The following is a 23,336-nucleotide window of genomic DNA, read 5'->3' as shown; positions in this document are numbered from 1 at the left end:
ATATACAAGCCAAGCACAGGTCACACTTTCATTGTTTTTTTTTTGTTTCCTATACATTTCCATGATCAGAAAGGAGCAGATGGAAGAATACTATTCTTATATTTATCTGCCCCCTTTTCTAACACAAATTATTTTAGATGACTTTATCGCTGTTCCCTCCACCAAAACCCGAACTCCAACATACTTTTTAATTTTCGTTCAAGCATTTTCACAATGACACGTCCAATCAAAATCAAAAATCAGTTTGATATAATTCCAGTTGTCTCTTTTTGTAACTCTTTTTAAATTAAAAAATATTCTTGCAACTTTTTAAGTCTTTCTTTAGAGAATTCCATGCTTTCACACGAGCAACAGACAAGCACATTTGTTTCAAATTTGTTTGCGCTCTTGGATGTTTAAAGTCACACAACCTTTTGTAATTCTCATCTTCAGACGTGAACATGAATACATTTTAGTTTTAATAAACCTGACCTAATTAAGAGTGGATTCATGTGGTCTCTATATCCTACTTTAAAAATAATAAAACTTGCTCTTTTCTGTAATAGAAATAAAGGCATTATGTTGCTGTGATGTGTATTTCCCCATATTTCTGCACAATAATTTAAATAAGGTAGAATAAATGAGCAATGTAACATTCTCATTGTATTGTACGGGAAACTGTATTTAACCTTGTTCAAAAATAAATATGTTTTAATTTTTCACATGCAATATATGAGCTTTCCATGTCAACTTTTCATCTATGATGACCCTAAGAAATCTGATTTCAGACACCTTCTAAATTTTCACATTGTTTATGGGTAAATTAACTTTTACCATTCTTTTATTGCTTACAAATAACACAAAATAAATGATCCTCATCGAAAAACACCACCTTGATAAAGCATCATACTCACTGGAGGTTTGAGAAAGACCGGCTCATTGTCATCAATGTCCAACAGCGCCACCTGCAGAGGCTGCGTGGTCTCATAAGGCACTGGTTGACCCATGTCCCGTGCCACAATGATAAGCTGTGACAAATGTAAATACTCAGTTAGAAACTTTACACACGCACAGTTCAGTATGATGTTTTAGCCCTAATAAAAACATTTACTCACACTGTGGAGGGTCTGTTTCTCCCTGTCCAGTTTGACGGTAGTTGTAATGACTCCAGACGTGGCGTCGATGTGGAAGTTTTCCCAGTCTCTGTTGCCCGCTCCCGTCTGCAGGAAGCCGTAGCGCACCTCTCCGTTCACCCCCTCATCTGCGTCGGTTGCATGTACCTCGTACACCGGCAAGCCCGGAGGCTGCTCCTACATGGATGCAAAAAAAAGGTTTGTTGGACACATTACTAAAGTTAGGATCATAATAATCATATGTAATCAGTGAACCATAACCTCCCGTATCCACCAGAAGAAATATTACTGTTCAGGCTGATCTGTATTGTTATTAAACAGCTGCAGAAGTATTTGTAATCATTTGCAGTTACATTGGATGTTTCTGTGATTTGGTCCTGTTTCAGTTTCTCAGCAATTTGTTACATTGTTAGTATTATTGCTTGTCACATGATTCATTGCGCGGCAAGACAGGATGCATTATGCATTAGCAACGCATTGTGAATAATTGGAAGACACTATGGCGTTTCAGTTAACAAGCAGAAAGTATCTGTGCCTTTGTTTTGATGGATTTTTAGCTATGGAAATTTCCTAGAAAAACACAACACAAGTGATCAAGTTGGACTCTAAAAAAAAGTTGCTATTAGAGAACCTATTCTAGCAACGACGACATGCGTAGAGTGATGCTACCTCTGATATATGTATGATGGTTCCATTGGAGGGTCTGACAAATATAGGCCTGTTGTCATTCACATCTATGACTGTGATGATGAGGTCGGCGGTTGCCCACAGAGGAGGACGCCCCTGATCCGTAGCCACCACAGTCAGGTTGAAGCTCTCAGACGACTGCAGCAGGCGGCGGGAACGCACCAGGCCTGTGTTTGGATCCAAGGAAAAAGCATCTGCACAGAGAGAGAAGAAGTTCAGTTATACCATGGATGTCAAACTCGTTCTTATTGAGGGCCACCGTGCAGTTATGGCTGCTCTCTGAGGGCCGCTTGTAACAGTGAACATATTGTATATGAAGTTATATGTGTATTTGCCTCATATTTACCATATTTTTCAGACCATAGAATGCACCAGATTATTAGTTTCAGTTCCAGTTTATTTTCGAACATGTATACAATACAATTACAATGTAATGCATCACATATTTCCAGTTGTTTCATTACAACATGTCCGAAAATAAGTAGTAGGAGTATTAGGCGTACTGCTGATGAGCGTGTCTTTTCAGGTCTATTTTCCTACAAAAGGCGCAAGGTGTATTAAAGGGGTCATACTATGATTTTTTTTTACATTTAAAACATTTCCTTGCACTCTACATCAGTGTTTTTCAACCACTGTGCTCAGGCACACTAATGTGCCGTGAGATACAGTATGGTGTGCTGTGGGAGATTATGTAATTTCACCTAATTGCAAAATAATTTTTTGCAAACCAGTAATTATAATCCGCAAATAATGTGCCGTTGTTGAGTGTCTGTGCTGTCTACAGATCGGCAGAGTAACCATGTAATATTCTTCCATATCAGTAGGTGGCAGCAGGTAGCTAATTGCTTTGTAGATGTCGGGAACATGGTTTGTCGTGGTGACAATATGCGAGAGGCAGTGTGCAGGTAAAAAGGTATCTAACACTTAAACCAAACATAAACAAAAGGCGAGTGCCGCTAAGAAAAGGCATTGAAGCTTAGGGATGGCTATGCAAAACTAAATTAAAACTGAACTGGCTGCAAAGTAAACGAAAACAGAATGCTGGACGACAGCAAAGACTTACAGCGTGTGGAGCAGATGGCGTCCACAAAGTACATCCATACATGACATGACAATCAACTATGTCCCCACAAAGAAGGATAGCGTCCACACAACTTACATAGTCTTGATTATGAAAACAAAGCAGGTGCGGGAAATAGCGTTCAAGGAAGACATTAAACTGCTACAGGAAAATACCAACAAAAGAGGAAAACCCACCAAAATAGGAGCGCAAGACAAGAACTAAAACACGACACAGGAAAACACCAAAACAACTCAAAATGAGTCACGGCGTGATGTGACAGGTCGTGACAGTACACCTACTTTGAGACAAGAGCTATACTGATGCATGGTTGGTTATGGTTTAAAGTCATATGCAACAATTGCGAGAACGACTTTTTACTGTCAATAATGGCTGCTGAGTTACATTTTTTTATGTTTTCTGCTGATGGTGTGCCTCCGGACTTTTTTCTATGAAAAAAATGTGCCTTGGCTGAGAAAAGTTTGAAAAACACTGCTCTACATAACATGTAATGGTGGTTCTCTGGTCAAAAAGTTGCATAGATTATGTTTTACAGACCATCTTCAAGCCGCTTTCTGACCATCTCTTCAGGACGCGCCGATTTGTAGGCAGTCCTTTTTATGTGCCTCCACTTCGACTGTGTCTTCTCCCTGTCATCTTTGCTGTACTGGTAGTTTTTAGCTATTTCATTGCGAGTCTACTGACAGACAGAAGTTAGAACTGCATGCTACTTTATATTGGAAATGTCAACAGCGGAGGATGAATGCCCTACAACAAGAAGATAGAAAAAAGAAGGAGCAGGCTACAATTACAGAAGTGTGTACATTTTTGAGACTTATGCAGATCCTAAATACACGTCAGCAGGTACCAATAGGTAAGAAAAGTTGGTTTTGCATAATTGGGCAAAACAAACGGCAGATAATATGTCTTCTAATAGGTACCATTTTTGGGTCCTTTTACACATGCACACACACCATAATAATACTCTTTGTTGAAGCACAGTACGTCCATTAAGCGGTGCGGCTTCATAGCTTACCAAACATTGTAACTGATTTTTTAACGCCATGTGTAATGTTCTATATTCTCAGTAGCTATGTGCACATGGACACATTTAATCGGATTAAAAGCCTAACTGGAATAAAAATGCTTCATGTAAACATGCCATTCGGAATATTCTGACTCGATCACACAAGTTTGGATCCCAATTTGAAACGAGATTAGCAAAAATAAAAGTATGGTATGGAGTGTCATGTGTTGATGTATCAACAAAAGAAGGGATCCACTTGTCGTCTTAACGATCTGTTCACTGGTGTAGCTGTAATTCACAACATTACAGCTACACCAAGTACTAACTGCTAGCCTCAAGCAACATACACAGAATGTTGTAACATGAAGACGCGCAACAACTTATACATACTGCAACATAAATGGCACAGAACAGTGCCATTTCAAAAAGAGGGGTAAAACAAAAGTAGTGAACAGAAGGAAAAAATTGTAAATAAATACCGTGATAATGTTGGACAAGCAGAAATGCACAAAGCCTTGTTTGTTTACAGTCAAAGTCCACTGCTTCTTCAGCACCTGCAGTGAGCGAACTCGTCCAAAATAAGGCCCAAATAATACCACACCTTTCGTTTATGTTATGTTCTGCGCATGTCAAAGTAAAGTGTTCCGATTTAAAATGTGATGCATGAAAATGCACGTCATAATCAGATCATGTTTTTCACGGTCCATGAAACATTCTAATCCGAATGATGATCAGATTAAATACATGTTGTCCATGTACACGTGTCTAATGAAACATCAACGTGTTGGTGTTGCTTGCTTATGAGTACTTGCTAGCATGACTGCCATCTACTGGTCACACTTATCATTACACCATGTACCAAATAAAATTGTTCCGAAGTCGGTAAACACAATCAGGATTAATCCGTACATTATGAGGCACACAGTTGATTTTTGAGAAAATGAAAGGATTTTAAATGCGCCTTATAGTCCGAAATATACGGTACTATATGTTTTACTAATGGAGAGAAGACAAGCAGATATAGGATTATTTGGGCTTGCATGAAAAAACAATCTGATATAAGTGTCACACTCTTGCGACTGTTTTGAACTTGTTGTTTTTTCCCCGTTTGTGTGGTGTTCCTGTATACAGTGCTCTTATTTTGTAGTTTCATTTCACCTGTACTGGCTCCCACACCTGTTCTTGATTGGCAGCCGGGTACCTGTACCTGGTTGGCAATCAGTCTCCTATTTCAGACAGCGTCGGACCATTGCACTGCTCTGCTATACTTGCCGCCGCACTGAGTGTTTTTTTTATTTAAAATAATTTCCCTGTCTTGTGCCCTTTTTGGCTGCATCACCTTCTTTTCTTATTTTCTCCACTCCTTGTGAGTGTGTTTTCTGCTTATATTGAATAGCATTCTTGTTGCTCGCCGTCTGCCTCTCGTCTGCTGCATCTTTGGGTCACGTCGCCAAAGCTGCGCTCCCGTGCTCATGACAACAAGCTCCGATACAAGCAGTCCTTTGTTATTTGTTTACTTGTGCAAAGCTGGACAGACAGTTAACAAAATTTGGTCTTCTATTGTATTTTTGTAAAAGACATTTACAAAAAGTAAACACGGTAAACTACAACCTACTACGAGCTAGCAGCTACACAACAGCTAAGCACACAATAGCACACACAAGCTTTCATGAATTGAACAATATTGTGGTCTGATAATAATAATGTTGCATACTACTTACAGATACTAAGGGACTGATTTACTAAACTTTTGCCTGTAATAAGACACGGGCAAACCTGATAGCACACACAAAGCTAATCTACCATATTTGTGCAAAGGATTGTGTTAATTGAGCAGAATAAGGTGTGCAATCCATTTTTCGTTTCTGTCTTCATTAATATGCAAAATATATGCTGATCCTCAAAATGCTCACAATACTGGCAGAAAATCCAAATATGATTATTTAGCACACGCAATGAGTAGCACTATTTAGCGTTTTATTTAGCACTAGTCAAAAGCATGTGCAAACTGACAGTTCAACACACGACTGCAGGATCAGTGTTTGCGCTACACAGACAATGGACAGGATCCAGTCCTCCTTCCTACTTGTGTGTATCAACATTTTGGAAGGTCAGAAATAAAACAAATATTTGACATATCGTCTTTTCAACGACATCATTTTATTATAGCTGCGTGCTGGATGACTTAAGGGGCTGATTAAAACAATTTAAATTGATGCCTTTTGGTGTCCTTTAGTATTTTTTTTTTAATGACCTTTTTTTTTCACAAAGAATATATATATTATTAAAATATTTCTTCCATGCATTTTTTGCGTCTTAAACAAGCGGAGTAAAAAAGTGCAGCCTTTCTCCAATGAGTGCACATTCAACGTTAAAAAAAAAAAAAAAATGGTGTCAATGTGAATAGATGCACTGCCTGACTGTGTCACGACTGGGTTCTTGGGTTTTGTTTCTCCAGAAGGCAACGGAAAGTTGGCGCGAGCCAGACGTGAGTTTGAATACATTTTTTTTTTTTTTTAACATAATAAACTACAAAAAAAGGAAGCAAACAAAAGGCGCACACAAAGGCGGAAATACAAACTTGACTATGAAACAAAAGACATGCACGTGGGCACAAAAACTATGAACAATAAAACATAAACACTAACTGTGGCATAAATGAACAAAACTTACTTGGTAAAGAACTGTGACAAGACATGGAGCAGAGTGATGAAATAGTGTGAGGACGCCAGGACGAACAACAGAAACAGACAGAATTAAATAGTGACGTGATCAGTGAAAACAGGTGCGTGACTCAAAATGTGAAACAGGTGCGTGACAAGACAGGTGAAAACTAATGGGTGACCATGGAAACCAAACCAAACAAGGAAGTGCACAAAAAGTCCAAAACCAAATCCGAACATGACTAAAACAAAACATAATCACAGACATGACAGAGCCCCCCCCCCCTTACCGACAGATCCCAGATGTCCAAAACAAGCAAAACAAGGCAGGATCGAGAGTCATGTGAGGGCGGGAGGGGGACATGGCGGTGGGTCGCCAGACCAGGTGTCCCCGAATCTACCGGGGCAGGATCAGGTGGCGGCGACACGTGGACCGCCGCTGTACCTGACGAGGTGGGCGACCCGGGAATGGCCATATCCATGGCTGACGAGGAGGTGGGCGCTCTTGGCGTGGCGGCCGACCAGGTAGTGGCCACATCCATGGCCGACGAGGAGGTCGGCGTACCTGGCGTGGCGGACGCCCATAGACTGGCCACATCCATGGCCGACGAGAAGGCAGGCACTTCGTCGACGTGGCAGTCGCAGATGACGAAGCTTGGCGTGGTGCGTCGGGCGGAAAGCTTGGCGTGGCGTGTCCTGGCAGCGTGAGTCTTGGTCTTGGCAGCGTGGGTCTTGGTGTTGGTCTTGGTGTTGGTCTTGGCAGTCTTGGTCTTGGCAGTCTTGGTGTTGGTAGTCTTGGCAGTCTTTGCAGTCTTGGCAGTCTTGGTCGTCTTGGTCTTGGGGTGGTGTGTCTTGGTCTTGGCGTGGTGTGTCTTGGTCTTGGCGTGAGGGTTCTTGGTCTTGGCGTGAGGGGTCTTGGTCTTGGCTTGAGGGGTCTTGGTCTTGGCTTGAGGGGTCTTGGACTTGGTCTTGGCTTGAGGGGTCTTGGACTTGGTATGAGGGGTCTTGGACTTGGTCTTGGCTTGAGGGGTCTTGGACTTGGTCTTGGCTTGAGGGGTCTTGGACTTGGTCTTGGCGTGGAGCTGCGACTGGCGGCACTTGGTGTCGTGGAGCTGCGGCTGGCGGCACTTGGTGTCGTGGAGCTGCGACTGGCGGCACTTGGCGTCGTGGAGCTGCGACTGGCGGCACTAGGCGTCGTGGAGCTGCGACTGGCGGCACTAGGCGTCGTGGAGCTGCGACTGGCGGCACTAGGCGTCGTGGAGCTGCGACTGGCGGCACTTGGCGTCGTGGAGCTGCGACTGGCGGCACTTGGCGTCGTGGAGCTGCGACTGGCGGCACTTGGCGTCGTGGAGCTGCGACTGGCGGCACTTGGCGTCGTGAAGCTGCGACTGGCGGCACTTGGCGGCGTGGAGCAGGTAGCGGAACTTGGCATGGAGCTGCGACAGGTCCCTGGCGTGGAGCAGGTACTGGTGGCGCTTGGCGGCGTGGAGCAGGTAGCGGAACTTGGCGTGGAGGTGCGACAGGTGCCTGGCGTGGAGCAGGTACTGGTGGCGCTTGGCGTGGTGGAGCTTGGCGTGGAGCTGGGCGTGGAGCAGGTGGAGGTGGCCTAGCTGGAGGCTGTGGCTTGGCAGGTCTAAAGACTGGTGGTGGAGACCGAACCGGAGGTTGCGGCTTAGCAGGCCGAAAGACTGGTGGTGGTGGTCGTGCTGGAGGCTGTGGCTTGGCGTGACGAAATACTGGTGGTGGTGGTGGTCGTGCTGGAGGCTGTGGCTTGGCGTGACGAAAAGCGACCCCACCTGAACAGTCCCCAGCCCTAGCCCCCCCCTCAAGGAGCAGATCCCAGACGCGCTCCCTGCGGTCTGGAACCGTCTTTTGGGGTGGGTGGAGGGAGGTCAGGAGGGGGGCAGAATCTTCCCCTCCAAACTGTCCAAAAAGTCTTTCTTCCTGGGATTGAGTGGGTGAAAAAAAATAATTGTGTGACTTGGGCGTGGCTTGAGTTCTGGGGGGCGGGGCATGAAAACTGGGTGACTGTGACTGACAGGATCTAATTTGTAAAAACATGTCCTGATAATGTCTTATCATGTTTTTAAAGTCTTTTGCTGGAGGTGAGTGATCACAAGAAAAAGAGTTCAGAGAAAAAAAATCTTGAGCTGTGATGTCATCAGGGTGACGCCGGGCTGCCTGCTGCTTGCTTCCGCCCGGAGGGGGAGGGGCTTGTGGGAGCGGCGTGTCCTGCCGGCTCGCGGAAGTCTTCCCTCGTCCTTGGCGACGCTTCCGGGACGGGAACGACGCGCCGATCGGCACCAGCTTGCCTCCATTCCCCCACATCATCCCCCTGCGCTCCCTGGGGGAAAAGCGCAGCGTCTCGGTCTCCATCGCGCGGAGGACCTCCCACGCTGCCTCGTCAAAACTGTCCAACTTTCGTTTGGAGAAACTGTTATGCTGGCGTCCTACTGTCACGACTGGGTTCTTGGGTTTTGTTTCTCCAGAAGGCAACGGAAAGTTGGCGCGAGCCAAACGTGAGTTTGAATACATTATTTATTTTTTTTAACACTAATAAACTACAAAAAAAGGAAGCAAACAAAAGGCGCACACAAAGGCGGAAATACAAACTTGACTATGAAACAAAAGACATGCACGTGGGCACAAAAACTATGAACAATAAAACATAAACACTAACTGTGGCATAAATGAACAAAACTTACTTGGTAAAGAACTGTGACAAGACATGGAGCAGAGTGATGAAATAGTGTGAGGACGCCAGGACGAACAACAGAAACAGACAGATTTAAATAGTGACGTGATCAGTGAAAACAGGTGCGTGACTCGAAATGTGAAACAGGTGCGTGACAAGACAGGTGAAAACTAATGGGTGACCATGGAAACCAAACCAAACAAGGAAGTGCGCAAAAAGTCCAAAACCAAATCCGAACATGACTAAAACAAAACATAATCACAGACATGACAGACTGCTTCTAAAATTCCCCAAAAAGTAGTACATGTTTGATGCATGTATAATGTAAAACACGATAACATGAATTTGCAGTAAATGAGAGTGTCTCCGTGGTGATGCCCCGTATAGTACACACAATTTCAACACGCCCACTAATAGTGCATGCTATTTTATAGATTGCACACGCTGTTTACCATGTGGTGTTTGGATCTTAGTAAATCATCTTAGTCTATTTCAGACGGAATATAATAAATAGGTTAGTATTTTTCATACCTGCCATTGTTCTCTGTTAGACTAATTCCACACTACAAAGTAATTCAAGTATGTATGATTCCTGCTGATATCGTATTGAATTAATGTCGGTATCAGCCAATACTGAAGGCTGCAATATCCGTATAGTATTGGAAGTGAAAAAGCTGTATTGGGGAATTTAGGTATTTAATTTTGATGACCAAAAAATGTTTGGATATCTTGTTGCTTGACCAGATAATTGCAAAGAATAGAAGATATGCCAGTTATTCTCAAACTGTGGTGCAGGTACCACAACTGTTTTTTTGATTGATTGATTGAAACTAGTATTAGTAGATTGCACAGTACAATATATATTCCGTACAAATGACCACTAAATGGTAACACCCAAATAAGTTTTTCAACTTGTTTAATGAATTCATGGTAAAATGGTATGCGGGCTGCATTTAGTGGTACGCCAGGTATCACTTAAGTAAATATTGTAACGATGGGACTGGAGCCGTTATCACCGTTCAAATTGTGTGTAATATTACAATGGCCAAAAATACTGAATATACTAGTTAAATAAAACCTCTGCCTTGTTTTTCATGAATACTTAGGCCTACTAAGCTACTGTATTTTAATGTTGGTCATTATGGTGGTACTTGGAGAGCCTAGTGTTTTCTGAGGTGGTACTTGTTGAAAAAAAGTTTGTATATATATATATATATATATATATATATATATATATATATATATATATATATATATATATATATATATATATATATATACATATATATATATATTATATATTATATATATATATATATATATATATATATATATATATATATATATATATATATATATATATATATATATATATATATATATATATATATATATATATATATATATATATATATATATATATGTATATATATATATATTTTTATTTTTTTGGTCAAAATTGAATGAACAAAACCATTTAGCAATAAAGATGAAGTGCTTTATTGTGCACAATTTTTTCAAGGCTTTTACAGGCCAAAAATATATATTTCTTTTGACAGTCATAAGTATGTTTATAGGATGCATTATTTCAAACTGCTTATTAGAGGACAGAAATAGATTTTCTGCTTTTCTTTCTGAAAGTTATCTGTGTGTGTAGGCACTACATTTTAAGTTTTACTGTTTTAATTTCATCATGATAATACCTGCGTGGGGTCCCAGCATGCTGTAGAGTACTGCACCATTCTCTCCTTCATCCAGATCAGTAGCTTTCACAGTAATCACTGATGTTCCGCTAGGCTCGTTCTCAAAGACGCTGGTGGTGAACGCTCGCTCGGAGAACCGGGGTCGATAATCGTTGACATCGAGAACTGTGACGAGGACCTGAAAATAGTGATAGGATACAATCAGGCTTACGATCCTTAAGTTATATAGGAGCCCCTATGTTATCAGTGCATATTTCTACAGCTGGAGCGTGCTGCGGACACCACAAACCCAGAGATATAATTAGTGTTTTATGTGTGGCCAGTGTGGTGTGGCCCAGTGTGGTGGTATACCTCACATGGGGCACACAGCTCATGCAAAGACAACTGAAGCAGTTTGTACAGTATAAGAGCCACTCAAAAGACTTGACTCGTTCGTGGATGTCTCCGATGGGTCGTGGTGGATTAGTATTCCAGCGTGATTGACCCAAACCAGGGGAATAAAGGAGCGGTTCAAGAAGAAGTACAAGAAGATCCTGGAGTGGCCTGGACAGTCTCTGGCTCTTAACACAATAGCATAGAAAATGTGTGGGGCCTGAGACTTCAGAGTTGCCAAACAAACGCCTTAATGATTATTCTTTATCTTCAAAATACTTGTTTTATATCCTTTATTCCTACTCATGGTTTTTACTATTTTCCAGGTTTAATTATTTTTACTTTCAAGCATTCCTCAGAGGAAGCCCGATGCATCAGGGATTATCGGCCATGGCTGTGGGGGCGCTTTGTATCGGCCATGGCCATCGTCTGGTGATCTCCTGGTGCAGATGGCTCCTGTGATAGTGATTTTTCACCTGGCTCCTCTGTACTAAGCCATGCATTCATTTGTGTGTGTGTGTGTGTGTGTGTGTTCTTGTATTCTGCCCTTCTTGAGACATCAACAAGGAAAAGTACCTTCTATATGAGGACCGGTGAACAAGTTAGGACATAAATCATGGCCCCAATACGGAAAACCATTGCATCTAATAGAGAATGTCTTATTTGCACCCCTGGTGGTGAAATCTATCAAAATGAGGAAAGATTTTTTAAATTGACTGTGTGTCGCTTTTAAAAGTGCTGCCCCTCTGGTCAACATATGAAATAACAAGTGTGTGTAACAATTTGAAGTGCGCCCCCTCTGGTCAAAATTAATTAAAAATAAATATATAAATATGTATATAGAGACATATCGTAATAACTTGAAGTAGATAATGAAGATTAAAAACCAATAACAAAAAAAATATTTAAAAAATAAAAATAAATCAATAACCAAAAGCTTACCTTTTTTATATTGGCATAGTTTGTATATATTATTAATGTTGTAAATACTAATCTGTATATATCTAGAAAGGGTGGTCCTAAATAGGTAAGCATTTTTCAGAGGCCTCAAGAAGGTAGAAATACAAGAATGTGTGAGTGTGTGTGTGTGTGTGTGTGTGTGTGTGTGTGTGTGTGTGTGTGTGTGTGTGTGTGTGTGTGTGTGTGTGTGTGTGTGTGTGTGTGTGTGTGTGTGTGTGTGATGATGGGGTATGTAGTCATCAGAGTATTGTTTTTAAGTCTATAAATCACTTAGTGTTTTGTTTCTTTTATGTATGAAAAGCGCTTTATGAATAAAGTTTGGATCATTGATTGATTGAATGATGATTTACAATTTATTTCACAAAAGGGGTTTCTTGTCAATAAAGATAATTACAGTTATGTATATTCCTCTCTGAGCTGCCACCTTACCGTGGTAGAGGAGTTTGCGTGTCCCAATGATCCTAGGAGCTATGTTGTCCGGGGGCTTTATGACCCCTGGTAGGGTCTCCCAAGACAAACTGGTCCTAGGTGAGGGATCAGACAAAGAGCAGCTCGAAGACCTCGATGAAAAATAAAAACAAACGACCCAGATTTCCCTCGCCCAGACGCGGGTCACCGGGGCCCCCCTCTGGAGCCAGGCTCGGTGGTGGGGCACGATGGCGAGCGCCTGGTGGCCGGGCCTGTCCCCATGGGGCCCGGCCGGGCACAGCCCGAAGAGGCAACGTGGGTCCCCCCTCCAATGGGCTCACCACCCATAGCAGGGGTCATAGAGGTCGGGTGCGATGTGAGCTGGGCGGCAGCCGAAGGCAGGGCACTTGGCGGTCCGATCCTCGGCTACAGAAGCTAGCTCTTGGGACGTGGAATGTCACCTCGCTGGGGGGGAGGGGAGCCTGAGCTAGTGCGCAAGGTGGAGAAGTTCCGGCTAGACATAGTCGGACTCACTTTGACACACAGCAAGGGCTCTGGAACCAGTTCTCTCGAGAGGGGCTGGACTCTCTTCCACTCTGGCGTTGCCGGCAGTGAGAGGCGACGGGCTGGGGTGGAAATTCTTGTTTCCCCCCGACTCAGAGCCTGCATGTTGGAGTTCAACCCGGTGGACGAGAGGGTAGCTTCCCTCCGCCTTCGGGTGAGGGTACGGGTCCTGACTGTGGTTTGCGCTTACGCACCAAACCGTAGCTCAGAGTACCCACCCTTTTTGGATTCACTCGAGGGAGTACTTGAGAGTGCTCCCCCGGGTGATTCCCTCGTTCTACTGGGGGACTTCAACGCTCATGTTGGCAGCAACAGTGAAACCTGGAGAGGCGTGATTGGGAAGAATGGCCGCCCGGATCTGAACCGGAGCGGTGTTTTGTTATTGGACTTTTGTGCCCGTCACAGATTGTCCATAACGAACACCATGTTCAAACATAAGGGTGTCCATATGTGCACTTGACACCAGGACACCCTAGGCCGCGGTTCCATTAACGACTTTGTAGTTGTGTTGTCGGATTTGCGGCCTCATGTTTTGGACACTCGGGTGAAGAGAGGGGCGGAGCTTTCTACCGATCACCACCTGGTGGTGAGTTGGCTGCGATGGTGGGGGAGGATGCCGGACAGACCTGGGAGGCCCAAACGCATTGTGAGGGTTTGCTGGGAACGTCTGGCAGAGTCTCCTGTCAGAGTCTCCTGTCAGAGAGAGTTTCAATTCCCACCTGCGGAAGAACTTTGAGCATGTCACGAGGGAGGTGCTGGACATTGAGTCCGAATGAACCATGTTCCGTGCCTCTATTGTCGAGGCGGCTGATTGGAGCTGTGGCCGCAAGGTGGTTGGTGCCTGTCGTGGCGGTAATTCTAGAACCCGTTGGTGGACACCGGCGATGAGGGATGCTGTCAAGCTGAAGAAAGAGTCCTATCGGGTTCTTTTGGCTCATAGGACTCCTGAGGCAGCGGACAGGTACCGACAGGCCAAGCGGTGTGCGGCTTCAGCGGTCGCGGAGGGAAAAACTCGGACATGGTAGGAGTTCGGGGAAGCCATGGAAAACGACTTCCGGACGGCTTCGAAGCGATTTTGGACCACCCTCCGCCGCCTCAGGAAGGGGAAGCAGTGCACTATCAACACCGTGTATGGTGAGGATGGTGTTCTGCTGACCTCGACTGCGGATGTTGTGGATCGGTGGAGGGAATACTTCGAAGACCTCCTCAATCCCACCAACACGTCTTCCTATGAGGAAGCAGTGCCTGGGGAATCTGTGGTGGGCTCTCCTATTTCTGGGGCTGAGGTTGCTGAGGTAGTTAAAAAGCTCCTCGGTGGCAAGGCCCCGGGGGTGGATGAGATCCGCCCGGAGTTTCTTAAGGCTCTGGATGCTGTGGGGCTGTCTTGGTTGACAAGACTCTGCAGCATCGCGTGGACATCGGGGGCGGTACCTCTGGATTGGCAGACCGAGGTAGTGGTTCCTCTCTTTAAGAAGGGGAACCGGAGGGTGTGTTCTAACTATCGTGGGATCACCCTCCTCAGCCTTCTCGGTAAGGTCTATTCAGGTGTGCTGGAGAGGAGGCTACGCCGGATAGTCGAACCTCGGATTCAGGAGGAACAGTGTGGTTTTCGTCCTGGTCGTGGAACTGTGGACCAGCTCTATACTCTCGGCAGGGTCCTTGAGGGTGCATGGGAGTTTGCCCAACCAGTCTACATGTGTTTTGTGGACTTGGAGAAGGCATTCGACCGTGTCCCTCAGGAAGTCCTGTGGGGAGTGCTCCGAGAGTATGGGGTATCGAACTGTCTGATTGTGGCGGTCCGCTCCCTGTATGATCAGTGCCAGAGTTTGGTCCACATTGCCGGCAGTAAGTCGGACACGTTTCCAGTGAGGGTTGGACTCCGCCAAGGCTGCCCTTTGTCACCGATTCTGTTCATAACTTTTATGGACAGAATTTCTAGGCGCAGTCAGGGCGTTGAGGGGAGCTGGTTTGGTGGCTGCAGGATTAGGTCTCTGCTTTTTGCAGATGATGTGGTCCTGATGCCTTCATCTGGCCAGGATCTTCAGCTCTCGCTGGATCGGTTCACAGCTGAGTGTGAAGCGACTGGGATGAGAGTCAGCACCTCCAAGTCAGAGTCCATGGTTTTCGCCCGGAAAAGGGTGGAGTGCCATCTCCGGGTTGCGGAGGAGACCCTGCCCCAAGTGGAGGAGTTCAAGTACCTCGGAGTCTTGTTCACGAGTGAGGGAAGAGTAGATCGTGAGATCGACAGGCGGATCGCTGCGGCGTCTTTAGTAATGCGGACGCTGTATCGATCCGTTGTGGTGAAGAAGGAGCTGAGCCGGAAGGCAAAGCTCTCAATTTACTGGTCGATCTACGTTCCCATCCTCACCTAAGGTCATGAACTTTGGGTTATGACCGAAAGGACAAGATCACGGGTACAAGCGGCCGAAATGAGTTTCCTCCACCGGGTGGCGGGGCTCTCCCTTAGAGATAGGGTGAGAAGCTCTGCCATCCGAGGGGAGCTCAAAGTAAAGCCGCTGCTCCTCCACATCGAGAGGAGCCAGATGAGGTGGTTCGGGCATCTGGTCAGGATGCCACCCAAACGCCTCCCTAGGGAGGTGTTTAGGGCACGTCCGACCGGTAGGAGGCCATAGGGAAGACCCAGGACCCGTTGGGAAGACTATGTCTCCCGGCTGGCCTGGGAACGCCTCGGGATCCCTGGACGAAGTGGCTGGGGAGAGGGAAGTCTGGGTTTCCCTGCTTAGGCTGCTTCCCCCGCGACCCGACCTCGGATAAGCGGAAGAAGATGGATGGATGGATGGATGGACAGTTATGTATAGTAAAGATTACGGTATTGCACATGACAGTAACCATCCTCCCACCCGAGTGCAGCTGGATAGGCTCCTGCCCCCTGCAATCCCGGGAGGGGCAAGCTGTAGAAAATGGATGGATGGAATTTTCTCGCTCGGTCATTTATCATCGAATGTATGCACTGAATCAACTATTACACTTATTTTGTAAGAAGGAGTGGACTAAAATCCCAATTTAGATGTGTGCAACCCTGGCAACCAACAATGAGAATCACCTAACCTCTGAGCTGACCTATAATGGTTCCTCCACTCATTACTGAGCCATGTTTTGCTTGGGGAACAAATATAAAATGTATATGTTCTCCTGAAAGAATATAGGGATGTTCCCATAGGGTTTTATACTTCCGATACAATCATCCATTAGCGAAACCAGCTAATACCAATACCGATACCGATCACATGTAAATGTTTCAATGTATTTATGGCGAGTGCTATTGAAAGTTTAGCAATGTCAACACAATATTTAAACTAGTACATTATACTATTTTATTACATACAATTGTTTGATCAAAACAAAGTCAATAGTGTCATTCAGGGCTCTCCCGCAGGGCTTGCAGAACGCTGCTGCTCATCTTTTAACCAAAACCAAACAAAGTGAGCGCTTCCCTTCATTGGCTCCCAGTTACTTTTAGAGTTCATTTTAAAATGTTACTTATTATTTTCAAATGCTTTTACACCAAGAAGCCTCACCCTATCTTGTTGAGCTACTGCAGCCTTATTGTCCCAGCAGGACCCTGAGGTCGTCAGACCAGCTCCTCCTGGCTTTCCCAAAAACTAGGCTAAAAACCAGAGGAGATAGAGCCTTCTCAGTGGCAGGGCCCAGGCTGTGGAACAACCTTCCACTATCTATGAGGTCCTCCCAGTCTCTGAGCCAATTTAAATCTAGGCTAAAATCATATTTTTACTCCTTGTTGTTCAAATCCAATCCCATCTTGGTTGTTTTTATTTCTTGTTTTATCCTTTTTTATCTATTTATTACATTTGAGTATTTTAAGTGATATATTCTGCACTTCTTTTAAAGTATATTTTACTATTGTATGTTATTATTTCTTCCGTGTTACCATGTAAATGTGACACTATGTGCCCCTTTTTCTGTACAGCACTTTGGCCAACTGGGGTTGTTTTTAAATGTGCTATATAAATAAATAAACTGAACTGAACTGAACTGATGAGCTCACATGACAGTTATTATTAGTTTCATGTATTATGTTTTATTTCTTCTGCAGCGCTCTTATTTTTGTTTCCTCTTCCTGTTTCCCTCCATTTGCCACCACTGCTTTAGTCCAAGGGCTGGCTCCCTCTCCTGTCCCTGATTGACGATCAGGACACACCAGTCCCTAGTCGCCAATCAGACTCCTTCTTCCTCTGGACTGGGCTGGATCATTTTGCTTTGCTTTGCAACTCGTCATGCTGCATAGCTTTCCCTATGCTTCCTGTGCTTAATTGCTTTTTTGCACTTCACTGCTGCACTATTTTTGTTTTGTTTTACCGTAAAAAATGTATTTCACTTGCACTTAGCCTGCTGTCTCTGCATCCTGGGGTCTAGAAAAACACCAGAACAAGACACAATAGTAAAAGATGACAAATGGGTAATATTTCTATAGCGCTTTTCTACCTTCAAGGTACTCAACGCGCTTTGACACAATTTCCACATTCACCCCATGCAAGGCCCTAACCACGACCCATCAGGAGCAAAGGTGAAGTGTTTTGCCCGAATACATAACAAATGTGACTAGGATGGCGGAAGCCGGGAATCAAACCAAGAACCAAACCAGGAAACCTCAGTTTGCTGGCACGGCCGCTCTCTCATCCATAAAAAACCCCAAAAGAAAATAGAAAACTTCCATCTCTTACTTATTTAAATGTTTAGTTTTTACCCTTCAGAGTCCTCCTGTGTACAGGGAATTGATGCCCAAGTTTGTAAACATAAACAAAAAACACACAAAAAAAGATTTTGAGAAATTACAAATGTGCATCATAACAAAAAGGGTAATACTAAAAAAAATTATATATTTTGATAGTCCAACACATACTGACTGGTATACACAAGCTATGGAAATCATATCAGTAGAAAAAACTGCATTTAGTTTAGATGATAATGAGTCATATATTAGAATATGGGATCCGTTATTTAAATTTGTTTTAACTGTTATATTAACCTCAAATATGACTTATTTTATCTTTGTGGACAATATTGGACACAATGTGTTGCCAAGCTTATGAGATGTGATGCACTTGTAAGCCACTGTGACACTATTGTTCATTTTTTTATTTTTTTATAAATGGCTGTGATGATAATGTCAATGAGGGTTTTCTAACCACTGCTATGTTAGAATTGTTATTAATATTGATACTGTTGTTGATATTATTTTTTGTTTGACGACTTTTGGATTGTTTTGTGTCATGTTTGTGTGTCCTCTCAATTGCTCTGTTGATTGCTATTCTGAATGATGCTGGGCCGGTTTTGGTTTTGGAATTGGAATTGCATTATTATGGTATTATTGTGTTGGATTGATTCATAAAAAAGAAAGAGAAAATACAAATATTGACTTAATTACTTTAGTATTGATCATATACTGATAATACCCGTGGTATCGACACCACCAATTAATGGATTGAGCCAACCTCCTCTTACATGTTGTGTACTGACTGTGACAATGCTGACACACCAATAGTTGTTATTTATATTATTATCTCTCTAGACTTTTATCACTTGCTGTAATTACTACTAATTTCCTGTTAGTAAATGCTTAATTATTTTGCTGAAACACATTTCCATCTGCACTTCTTAAAGTTTACTTAAAACTTTGTTCTTGTTGTTGTTTAAAGCTAGCTTAGCGGTTAGCTTAGCTATTAGCATGCCTGCTGCTGACTAGCCCTCGGTGTGTAACATGTTTAGCCTCGTCCTCTAGTAATAATATTACTTGATAATGAAACGTAGGAAACTAAGAAATGAGATGTGATGCAAGTGTAAGCCACTGTGACACTATTGTTAATTTTTTTAATGTTTTTTATTTTATTTTTTATAAATGGCTGTGACGATAATGTAAATGAGATGGATGGATTTGTAATCACTGCTACGTTGGAATTCTTATTAATATTGATACTGTTGTTGATATTGTTCATTTTTAATGCACTACTTTTGGATAGTTTTTTGTCATGTTTGTATGTTCTCTCAATTGCTCTGTTGATTGCTATTCTGAATGTTGTCGGGCCGGGTTTGGTTTGGGAATTGGAATTGTATTATTATTGTATTACTGTGTATTATTGTGTTGGATTGATTAATAAAAATTAAAAAAAATTAAAATAAACTAAGAAATTCAGTTTATTTGCTGTAATGGAGGGAATTATTATTAGCTTAAGGGAGCGACTGTGTATGGAGAAACATAACTAACTGCTAGCCACTTGTCAGCCGGAGGACTAAAAGTAATACACAACAAGTAATACAGTGTCAGCTCGAGTGGATCACCGTGGATAACCGGCAATGGGGATCTTTATGTGAAATTTAAAGGCCTACTGAAACCCACTACTACCGACCACGCAGTCTGATAGTTTATATATCAATGATGAAATCTTAACATTGCAACACATGCCAATACGGCCGGGTTAACTTATAAAGTGACATTTAAAATTTCCCGGGAAATATCCGGCTGAAACGTCGCGGTATGATGACGTATGCGCGTGACGAAGTCAGTTTAACGGAAGTTATGGTACCCCGTAGAATCCTATACAAAAAGTTCTGTTTTCATTTCATAATTCCACAGTATTCTGGACATTTTTTGCAATTTGTTTAATGAACAATGAAGGCTGCAAAGAAGACAGTTTTAGGTGGGATCGGTGTATTAGCAGCGGACTACAGCAACACAACCAGGAGGACTTTGTTGGAGAGCAGACGCGCTAGCCGCCGACCTCACCTTGACTTCCTACGTCTCCGGGCCGCCAAACGCATCGGGTGAAGTCCTTCGTCCTTCCGCCGATCGCTGGAACGCAGGTGAGCACGGGTGTTGATGAGCAGATGAGGGCTGGCTGGCGTAGGTGGAGAGCTAATGTTTTTAGCATAGCTCTGTGCGGTCCGGTTGCTAAGTTGCTAAGTTAGCTTCAATGGCGTCATTAGCACAGCATTGTTAACCTTCGCCAACCTGGAAAGCATTAACCGTGTATTTACATGTCCACGGTTTAATAGTATTGTTGATTTTCTATCTATCCTTCCAGTCAGGGGTTTATTTTTTTTGTTTTATATGCAGTTAAAGCACGATGCTATCACGTTAGCTCGTAGCTAAAGCATTTCGCCGATGTATTGTCGTGGAGATAAAAGGCACTGAATGTCCATTTCGCGTTCTCGACTCTCATTTTCAAGATGATATAGTATCCGAGGTGGTTTAAAATACAAATCCATGATCCACAATAGAAAAAGGAGAAAGTGTGGAATCCGATGAGCCAGCTTGTACCTAAGTTACGGTCAGAGCGAAAAAAATATGTATTTCACTGCATTCTAGTCCGTCACTCTAACGTTCCTCGTCCACAAATCTTTCATCCTCGCTCAAATTAATGGGGTAATGGTCCGAATCGCTCTAGCTGCGTTGAAAACAATAGGAAAATATGAGGGAGTGAACAACTGACAACGTCACGCTACTTCCGGTAGGGGCAAGGTTTTTTTTTATCAGAGACCAAAAGTTGCGAACTTTATCGACGTTGTTCTATACTAAATCCTTTCAGCAAAAATATGGAAATATCGCAAAATGATCAAGTATGACACATAGAATGGATCTGCTATTCCCGTTTAAATTAAAAAAAATCATTTCAGTAGGCCTTTAAAACGCTGACAAAACAAAATAAATTTAAATGTATATACATTTACCCAAAATGTGTTAATGTCTTTGTAAGTTCCAAAACAGCAGGGGATCACATATTTATTTTCCCCGCTATGCATTTTTAAAGAATAGTACCTGGACAGAGTTCTCTCGTCTGTTGTTGGAACTGCCGCCAGGGTTATCACGGGCCACAGCAGTTAGAGTGTAGTGGTCCTTTGTCTCTCTATCCAATGGAGAGAGGATGTAGATGTCTCCCTGAAACAAACAAGGAAGAATGGTTGGAAAGGAAATTTGAGCGGTTATTGTGTACAGAGGCGATTCTAAGCCTCTCCCAGCTTTTGGAATCAGTCATGAATAAAACATCCCAGCAGGCACAAGACATTAGAACAACGTTGAGAACTTGTTGAATTAAGTCCTGATGTTGAGCAGCTCACACATAACGAAGAAACAACATGCTTTTTGACGACGTGGGAATTTGGGAATTGTTGTTTATTGAGTATGTCATAGTCAGCTCCACGTCATACATGTGGTACATAAAATACACACATATCTCCATTGAACAGTCTTGTGCTCAATGGCAATATTATTACCGGTATTTCACAAAAAAGAAAAGAGAATTGAATTAAGAAAATTAAATTAAATTAAATTAAACTAAACATATCTCAAAAGGGTAATGGGAAGAAGTATACACTTTTTGAATCCCCCCCTTTTTTACATAGTTACTTTAACTAAAATCCAGTTACCTCTGAACCACATTTTATCAAATTCTTCTGGATACACATAACTTAATTTGCCCAGAACAGTGTGCTTACAATTCTCAATATATCATTATAGGTAAGTCATATAAGTCATTCATACTCATATTCAAAATAAGCCTAGACCTCACAATACTGAACCAAAATATTAGATTTGTACAATTTCTTAAAATGCTCAATGTTTGAACAGTGTTTGAGTTCATCACTCAGGCTGTTCCATATTTTCCCCCCACAGACTGAGACACAAAAACTTTTCCTTGTGCTAAGTGCTAAAGCGTGTTTATATTTTGCCGTTCCCCTGAGATTACACCCCACATCCCTTTCTATGAATAAACTTTGAATATTTGCAGGCAATTGATAACTTCTTGCTTTAAACGTGATAAGCCCTGTCAACTAAATCAGGACATTTTAACAGTTTTGACCTTAAAAATAAGCTATTTGTGTGCTCCTTGAACCAACACATCATGGATAATTCTAAGTGCCCGTTTTTGTAAGATTGTTAAGGGATGTATGTTGGTTTTATAATTCAATCAATGTCAATCAATCAATGTTTATTTATATAGCCCTAAATCACAAGTGTCTCAAAGGGCTGCACAAGCCACAATGACATCCTCGGTACAGAGCCCACATACGGGCAAGGAAAAACTCACCCCTTTGGGACGTCAATGTGAATGACTATGAGAAACCTTGGAGAGGACCGCATATGTGGGTAACCCCCCCCACCCCCCCTCTAGGGGAGACCAAAAGCAATGGATGTCGAGTGGGTCTGACATAATATTGTGAAAGTCCAGTCCACAGTGGATCCAACACATCAGCGAGAGTCCAGTCCATAGTGGGGCCAGCAGGAAACCGTCCCGAGCGGAGACGGGTCAGCAGCGCAGAGATGTCCCCATAATTATTTCCCCAAACTTCTGCACAGTAACTTAAGTAAGGATAAATGAGTGAATAGCTCAAGTTGTTAGTTAGTTGTTGATGTGTAATCAATGTTGGGTTCTGACGTTGATTTGATCATTGAATTTTGGTCATTTTCCAACCAATATTCTACAACAGCTGCATTCGGGCGGAAGGCGGGGTACACCCTGGACCAGTCGCCACTTCATCGCAGGGCCAACACAGATAGACAGACAAGAAGATAGGCTCCAGCAAGCCCCGCGACCCCAAAAGGGACAAGCGGTAGAAAATGGATGGACGGATGGATTCTACAACACAAATACAACGTTTATTCAACGTCAGGTTGTGATGTTGATTTGACCTTTGAAATTTGGTAATTTCAACAACGTGGATCCAACGTTGGGCATTACCGTTGTCTCAATTTACAAATACAACTATTTTGCAATGTTGTTTCAAAGTAAATTTTAAAGGACATGCATGTATAATCAACGTTGTATCAATGTCTTGTGCCTGCTGGGATCTGAGGGTAATGTGCTGCAGTGCCAGTACGGCAGGTTAGTCGTGCACAAGTTAACTCACAGTGGTCGGTCTAATGCCAAACTTGCCCTCCCCGTCTACCAAGCTGTACTCAACAACAGCAAACAGACCAGAATCGGAATCAGTGGCACTGACACGAACAATAGTGGTGCCGAGGTTCACGTTCTCAAAAACAGGTTCCTGCAAAATGAGATGATCGTAAAATCAAATGAATAAATAATAAAATGGTTTATTTCAATGAT

The 23,336-nt window shown here is 43.0% G+C and overlaps 1 protein-coding gene across 1 annotated transcript in view; it reads right to left on the bottom strand.

The window, feature by feature from the left end:
• LOC133657369 (cadherin-23-like) overlaps window positions 1-23,336 on the bottom strand; it is a 122,009-nt gene that overhangs the window by 21,370 nt on the left and 77,303 nt on the right. Inside the window, exons 18-23 of the mRNA XM_062058627.1 lie at window positions 23,137-23,274; window positions 21,047-21,166; window positions 10,948-11,125; window positions 1,782-1,993; window positions 1,095-1,289; window positions 894-1,007 (exon numbers count right to left, since the gene is read on the bottom strand). Coding sequence (XP_061914611.1) covers window positions 894-1,007; window positions 1,095-1,289; window positions 1,782-1,993; window positions 10,948-11,125; window positions 21,047-21,166; window positions 23,137-23,274 — 957 coding nt within the window. The remainder of the gene's footprint in view (window positions 1-893; window positions 1,008-1,094; window positions 1,290-1,781; window positions 1,994-10,947; window positions 11,126-21,046; window positions 21,167-23,136; window positions 23,275-23,336) is intronic.

The sequence above is a fragment of the Entelurus aequoreus genome, linkage group LG09 (genome assembly GCF_033978785.1).
Source record: "Entelurus aequoreus isolate RoL-2023_Sb linkage group LG09, RoL_Eaeq_v1.1, whole genome shotgun sequence".
NCBI lineage: Eukaryota > Metazoa > Chordata > Actinopteri > Syngnathiformes > Syngnathidae > Entelurus > Entelurus aequoreus.
This window is presented reverse-complemented; position numbering and strand designations above follow the sequence as displayed.